The sequence below is a fragment of the Rhagoletis zephyria genome, unplaced genomic scaffold (assembly GCF_001687245.7).
Source record: "Rhagoletis zephyria isolate East Lansing unplaced genomic scaffold, Rhagoletis_zephyria_1.1 Rzeph_scaffold_20581, whole genome shotgun sequence".
In the NCBI taxonomy this organism is placed as follows: domain Eukaryota; kingdom Metazoa; phylum Arthropoda; class Insecta; order Diptera; family Tephritidae; genus Rhagoletis; species Rhagoletis zephyria.
Window position 1 is genome coordinate 1 of NW_016177639.1, and position 8,376 is coordinate 8,376.

An 8,376-nucleotide genomic window follows, 5' to 3' on the forward strand; every position below is an offset into this window, starting at 1 on the left:
ACTGGCTGCCGAGATAGGTCGATCTTCCACTCAGCCATCGATATATACCTTCAGCTTAAGAAGCTCTGCATACTAAAGGCCCGTCACATACAACTTTTGCGTTGCGTTGGCGTTGGCGTTGCTTCAACAGCTGACATGAATTCAAATGCGGCCGTTCACATAGCCAAAATTTGGCAACGCTAACGCCGACACAAAGCAGAAAGATGACCAACTCTCAACTTTTCGCGTGCGTCGTTCATCAGCTATTGCAAATCATGAAAATTACGTGAAATGTTTTTCCTTTTTAATCAAATGCGACTCAGAAATATTGCTTTTAATGCAATTAGTGATGTGAAATATTAATTCATCTTAGCGAAAGCGAACGTAAATAATGCGAAAGTTCTATGTAGATGGGTCTTAAAGAGAATGATTCAAGCTAAACAGCTGTCCGTCACTGGGGCTTGACGCATGCGTACTTCTTCTATGGCAGTACAATTCTCGTTATTTAATAGCCAAACTTTACTAATGATATTACAAATTGTGTCGACAATCTTATGTTCGAATTATCGAATTTTTATTTAATTACTATTTTAAAAATTGTTTGCATATTTTCTGTTAATTTCAGATATTACGGTATTAATGACAAGTGGGTGGATTGGACGTCAATGGTATATATGATTGTCTATATACCACTAATTTTCCCTGGCAGTTGGTTTCTTGATAAGATGGTGAGAGTTCATTCTACAAATTTAAGCAGGGAAATAAAATTCCAAAAATTCGATAACTAAGTATAGATACATTAATTTTCCGTATATCGACTGCTGAGTGGAAGATCGACCTATCTCGGCATCAAGGGCGTTCTTGAAAAGTTTTTTGAGATAGGGCGTTTTCGAACTGGCTGCCCAGATAGGTCTATCTTCCACTCAGCAGTCGATATATTGTCGAAACAATCACGTCTGTATGAATGTACATACATACATACATATGTATAAATGCACATATCGCACATTTAGATAATAATAAAGACAACTATACTGGACCACAAAAAAAAAAAGTTCCATTTACTTTTGACATGAATACCCTACCCCATGCATTTTGGTGCCCTGAACACGAATCTGAAGTCCGTTTTGCTACATCACGTCAGAATTTTTTCCTAACCTCAAAGAACATGGCACATCAATATACAGAAGGAGAGGATGTGTATGGCTGTGTTCAGCTGTTATAAAACGTGCCCGTCACATAATATTCCCCACTTTCTTTGAGCTTAGCCTGCCAGCCATTAGACCGTGCACAGATTTTTTTTCCGTCAGAAAAAAATAACTTTTTGATAAGCATCCGTTCAAAATTTCAGATTTTCAGCAAACGCAAATCGTAATTAGCCGCGACATTTTCGGCCAAACTTAAAGGACTCTTCTTCTTGATATGTTTAAACTAAAAAAAAGGCGGAAGGCCATAACTAACCGGGTTTTTTAAGAAATTACAAACCGAATTTCAATGGGGATTCACCCTGGCAGCAATATCAGCATTTTCAGCATCAGCTTCACTTAAACCCCGTGGCATTCTAACGTAAAAATCACGTTTTGTGTATATATTTTTTGTTAATGATATACACAGCTTTACCTGCCGCGTTTCTGGAAAAAATATATCACCACCAGTGTTGCCGTTGGGAATTTTAAGCAAGTCGCGAAAAGGGTCATTGACGAAACAAGGGTCACCATATTATTTTTGCTGTTCTTTACTAGTCCTTACTAATATTATAAATTCGAATGTGAGTTGGTTTTGTTTGTTACGCTTTCACGCTTTAAATACTCCAGCGATCATTATGAAATTTTGTACAATGGTGTGATTTATCCCAACTTAAAATATAGCATAGCCTTTATCTCGATTAGACAAGGGGGCGTGGCACCTCCCATACTAACTAAATGTTTCATCCTGCGTACCTAAGATAAGGAAATATGTTTAAGACGGTTAAAGTTTGAAAATATTTTGAAGTTTTAAAGAAAGTTTGCGTGATGGAATTTTTTTAAGGATGAAACCATCGCAGGCCTGTATTATTAATTAATTTAATAATTTCCTCCGTTTTTTTTTTTTAACAAAATTCTCATTCAGTGCAAATAAATATGTATATGCATACGTATATAGGTATGTACATATGTATGTATGTATGTATGTATGTATGTAGTTCAAAGTTTCATTCATACTGCATTTCTTTTTTATATTTTCAGGGTCTTCGCATAACAGCGCTCGTGGGCGTTGTGGGCACATGCATTGGTTCATGGATCAAAGTATTCTCCGTGCAACCGGATCTCTTTTATGTCACATTTATTGGTCAAACCATTGTGGCATTGTCCCAGGTGTGTACACACGGTATTCTGCAGCCGGTGAAATGGTGTGCAGTGATGTTTCACTTTTGATTTCACATCCTAAGTGATGTGAGCACAGACGTTGGGCTAATGTGAACATACATACACACATACATATATATATATATATAAATGCCCAATAGGAAATTTGTTCATGTATGACTCAGCACTCATACAATGTACCTATAGAATAGCGAACATATCATAAATACAACGCAAACGCAAGAAAGAGCCATATTTGTGATACCATTTACAGTTATTTTAAAGCTTTATCTGCATTAATTTGGTGTGTGTTAAAGCAGCGATGGGCAGAGAGAGCTTATACTCCGAACGCGCCTATACAAAATATATAGAAAGGTTAAGAGAGCTTTGCCCGCGGGCAAGGCAGTGCCCATCGCCGGTTTAAAGGAACACATAATTTTCCTAATGCATTGCCGTAAGTAAATTGATGCATTCTAGATTCCTATTCTGACTGGGTATACATACATATGTACATACATACTTATATATGTGTCCATATATATGCCCACACATGTATTTATATGTACGTATATATGTATATGTGCTGGTGCTACCTATTTTAAGCCTCCTCATCATTAGGCACTTTAGCAAGCAACAAATCGCGATGTAGTTTTGAGCGCAAGGGTAATAAATAATCTAGCTTATGGTTTTCAGCGAACTGCAGCCATTATTAAGTGATGGCAAAGTGCTATAAATATAGATACATATGTATATATGTATGTGCTATGGAAGGGGTCGATACCCATACAAAAGAAACAAGTTTTTTTCCGGAGAATGTTGACTTCATATAAAATTTTCGTCCTAGCCAAACGATAAAAAAGCCAAAAAAAAATTTTTTCACACATAAAAAATAAAAGAAATGTGTTTGATAGTGGGTACCCATAGAGATTGAAGTAAGCCCATTTATTAATCAATATTTTCCAAACGTATTTTACCACAGTTTTCTAAACTAAACAGCAGCTTAACTTATTTACCATCCAAAGATGATAGAAAAAGATTTTCCAACAGCAGTCACCCCTTAGCAGCCATGGCCAATCTCCAAGTATACTTGTTTCTTTAAAAAGATTATCTCAAAAAAAAAAATAATCCCGGTAAATGCAGTATAACATTTATAGCATGTGTTATTTCGTTTTCCAGCTCTGGAATCGTCTCAGGTTTATTGTCATAGCCATACTTTTCAAGTAGCTCGAAAGCAAGAAGCCCAATGGTGTCAAATCGCAAGATCTCCGCGGCCTTTTGACCTTGTTGTATCGTAAGATAATGCGTCCTTGGAACTTCGTTCGCAATAAGTCCATTATTCCATGCGCTATGTGGCAAGTAGCACCGTCCTGTTAAAACTAAATATTATCCAAAACCATGTTATCCAATTCAGAGCATAAAAAGTTGGCTCACCGTTACAGCGCTATCGGTATAATATTCGAAGAAGTACGATCCGATCGTCGTATTATTTCGGCTATTTTAACACAATCACAGCGCATTTATAATTTGAGTGACCATATTTTAAAGAACCCATATTATTATTATTAAAAAAAGATAAGTACTTGTACATTACGTTATTTTATCCTAACCCAGGCTTAACGAAACAATAATTATCCCTTTTTAAATGTTATATTTTCTTTTCATCCTAAAACTTTGAAAACACTAAAAAGGACGACACACCTTGGCATTTACTGTCGCCACCGCCCAGTCATGAAATAAATCTTTAGTGACAAAACGACGCCGAGCGAAATTCGAGTTTTGCTTTGACTAAGTTCAATTTCTTATACTAGCGGCTGATCTAACCGCTTATTAAGGAAGTTCTCAACTAAAAAATTTAAATTTGTATCCAGTTATTTTTACAATCTTACTATCTATCTCGAACCATAGGCCGCATGAACGAGTCGTCTGCAAACGATATCGAGTCTGCTGGCAATTTTATAACTTTATCATTCGTCATCGTCTTGATTTACGTCGATTACATCGTAATCATCTTGGTTACGTTCAAACCAGCTAGAATGATGATACCAGGCTATTTTTTTTTTTTTTTAAGTTTCTTTTGCTGACGAATCGTTCGTGCGGGCTATCGTTCGAGATAGATAATAAGGCTCATAATCATTCGGTAAATAAAAAATGTTTAATATGCGTACATGCAATTTTTTTTTTATGTTTACTCTTCTTTGTTCTGTCACAGGTCTGTATTTTATCCTTGCCGGCGCGAATCGCTGCAGTTTGGTTTGGACCTCACCAGGTGTCTTCGGCTTGTAGTGTAGGTGTATTTGGCAACCAGGTAAGTAAATTCACAAAAAAAAATAGATTTGCTAATATTTTAGGATGCATTTGCTATTTGGCTTATACTCTCCTTTTTAAAGGGCCCAAAGCGGCTATGCAAAGTGTTTTAAGATTTCGTTTGTTTCGGGCCGAACTAGGACTAAAACTATTTTTAACTTAATCACTAACCAGAAAATTGAAAATTCATATAATTGTGTCTATAATTGGGTATACGAGTATAATTGTTACTGTCGCTTACAAAAAAAATTTAATTCAACAAGAATTTAAGTATAGTTCACGTTTAAACTTTTGTTAACTGAGTACCTACTGTGAATATGAAAATTGAAAGTTCAACCCTGTCAATGGTTAACTATGTACACTGACAAAAGAATCCGCTAAATGTATTTCTCTCAACTGCATTGTGAATAGGGCCCTTAAAAGTTTTACATGGAATGTTCGCCATCCATTGCAATTCTGAATTCCCTTATGGCTGGGATGTTCGTCAAAAACTTTATCAAAAAATAAAACTCAAAAAAAAAATTAAAAACTCGCAAATATCTTTAGAAAAATCAAACAAATTTTATCGAAAGTCCCAAAAAACACCACGAAGATTAAGATTCTGCTTATTCACAATGTGTGATAATGCACTAAGCCTGGGGGCCAGTTTTTGTTCTATGAAAACGTGAAGTGAAAACATTTTTCATCGCTTCACAAAAGCAGTGGTAATAGCTAAGAATTATACATATGTACGAGTAATGTAGCTTTCTAAGGATATTATAAATTGTACTAATAAGGTCCACACATAAGTTAATTTTGAATCCCTTTGTTACAATGTCATCATAATTAATATTTACATAGAAGATATGGTTACATTAACATTGCGATGTCATTGGACCTGATCACCTCTGGTCCAACACTGCATAACATGGGATCACCTAGACTACTAGTCCTTTTGGACCATGGATTGAATTTCATAAGATTTTGTTTAAACCGAATAGTTGATCATTTTTAAAGGTGATTTTTAAATTTAAATAGCAAAATCTATTATTTAAAAGGCATTTTCTTCTGCATATTTATATCAGTTTTTTACGTTTGAAGTGGTCCAGGTCAGCATAACAAGTTACTAGTACGCAATCTGGTCGTTTTGCACATACTTTAAAACTACGTCCCAGTAGACCACCTGGTCCTAAAAATTTTGCAGGGTACACATACTCATACACACATATGTACATACATATGTGTTTGTACACGTGAATATTTTTTATCCAATGTCCTTCTAAGGCAACTAAAGTGTTTGTAAAAATTAATCATCTCTCCCGCCGACAAGTCGATTCTTCTACATCTATTCTCGTATGTACAGATGTGCTCACGTACTCATATACATATGTAAATACATGGATACTCAAATATGCACAAGAATGCCCTACAAGACATTGCTGAGCACTTTAGGCAAAAATTCTCACACATTTACACTTTTGTTTTTGTAATACGGCATAAATGAGTAGTTTGACTATTAGTACTGAGGACTTTCTGATGACAACATTGAGGGGAAAGTACTCAATTTTTTCCCATGGCCTGAACGAAAATGAGGACTTTGATAAGCACTTTTGTGATTAGGGATAATGATAATATGAGTACTCATATGATACTCAGCTGTCTTGTAGGGAAGCAAATATGCATATGTGTATATGTACCTCTTTTTATAAAGTCCACACTGCCATACATACATACATACATATGTATGTAGTTGGTTTCCTTGTGCCCCCACTTGAATGGGAAAAACACACAAATGTCAACAGCAGTTCAGTTCAACCAGCAACAAACCTCTTAATAAATATGACCTTGCTCCTTTTTCAATGCTACAGCCGGTTGTTTGTCTCTCTTGGAAGCGTGGTAACTATTTTTTAACAAAATTTTCACAGATCAAAGTTTGATGCAACTGTTGTGTCCATGCCACCATACATACATACGTGCATATAAACATTAATATACGAGTACATATGTATATGTATGTACATATATGTATATATATGTATGTATGTATATAAAAACTATGCACATCAGCGCTTTTATGGTCAGAATTTGCATTTATAGCAATTTTTCACTAGGATGGAAATTAGTTATTTTTAATTGAGGACAGCCAATAGCTTAAAATGTATAACTAAATATTTGTTCCAAATAAACAATTAAATAAGCACACATAAATATCTTAGGCGGAGAACGCATAATTAAAAACCCCACTAGTTTAGCTTGTTAATATATAAATCGAGATCCGGAGGGCTGGCCGTTGAGCAGAGGTTTTGATTATGCGTTTTTAGTAGTGTTGGGCAGTATCGATACCAAAAGTACTCCGAACTCGGTTCTCAAAAGGATCGAGCACACTCGATTTTTAAAAGTATCGATACTGAGTACTCTCAAAAATACCCGATCCTTAAAAGTACTCGATACTTCGCAACACTAGTTTTTAGCTATTAAAGATGACTTGAAGTGTTGTTATTTTTGTATGCTATGATATATGTAATACTTCTATATTGCTATTTAGTAAATTCAAAGTACACTAGGAGTGCCAGTACCTGGCGAAATTCGACTTTTTTTATAGTTTTTTAAGAGCCCTGGAGATGCTTTCAGACATAGCACATCGTCTAACTTATAAGGTACAAATATCTTAGCGGAAAATCTTCTGCTTTGGATCTAAGTAAAACGTGACTAAAATTTTTTATATCTTTTTGTTTTATTTTCAATATTTTATTAGTGGGCAACAATATAAACTGTGGTTTTGTAAAAACCCTTTGGTCGGCAGACAAATGACCTTGATCTGAAGTATCTGAAATTTGGAACCGCAATCCGTAAAAGGAACGAACTCTGCTGGCAGCAACATATCATTTTGCATAAGAAAATGCAGGTGGTCTTAATAATAAACCAACCTTTTGAAATATTTGCTCCTGAAATTTAATTATAGTCATACAAAAAGTGGAAATGATTGGAAACTGTCCGCTTACAGTTAAAAAGTTTAAAAATTCAATAGGTAATTGTTATGATCCCGAATATCATCACAAATAATTTTATCAACATTAAAGTACACTGAGGAAAAGAACGCGTAGTAAAAGCTAAATTTTTTTATTTGATTACCGTTTAAAAATGTTCGTATTTAAATCAAGTGAAATGTGTTCAAAAGTAGTGTATGTATAATGGAAATATTCAATTCAAATACGCCGGTATTAAAATGAAGCATTTTTCACTCGCACGTCTCGGATGCTTTTTCATATGTAATTAAGAAAGTATATGTATACAAAGCATGCGCAGCGGTGACAATACATACACACATACCAGGTACAAGCAGTGTTGTCAGGTCTTCGGCATGAGAAAACGTCATTTCCTCCCCAAAAACGTCTTTTTCAAATGTATGCACAAATAATTGTTCTTATTAAACTTTTATTGTATACATCTATATTTAATGTTTATTATTTTTCCATAAAAGCCTAGCTCATTATATAACAAACAAAATATAAATCCACATTTCAAAGTTTGTGCAAAAAATATAAAAAATCTACAAAATTTTTCAACTTTTTATTCAGATTTTTTAGATTTTTTTTGTTTAGTATTCCAGGGCAATAATGTGCAAGTTTTAAGGTGCTATAGAATCGTGTTGGTTTTTAATATATATGTTTTTTTTCTTGTAAACATTTGGTTAATTGGTCTGTTGTCGAAAATGCTATGGTACGTTCTGAAGGAACATAGCAATATTTCAGCCTTTTTACGTTCATTA

At 34.6% G+C, this 8,376-nt stretch overlaps 1 protein-coding gene across 1 annotated transcript; it reads left to right on the plus strand.

Annotated features, from left to right (window-relative positions):
* Positions 1-600: 600 nt before the first annotated feature.
* LOC108380846 (uncharacterized MFS-type transporter C09D4.1-like) lies at positions 601-4,629 on the plus strand (the record flags this gene model as incomplete). The annotated part of the gene is made up of 3 exons (XM_017637244.1): positions 601-707; positions 2,205-2,333; positions 4,534-4,629. Coding segments are annotated over exons 1-3 (288 nt in total), but the record flags the coding sequence as incomplete, so codon positions are not given.
* Between the last annotated feature and the right edge of the window lie 3,747 nt (positions 4,630-8,376).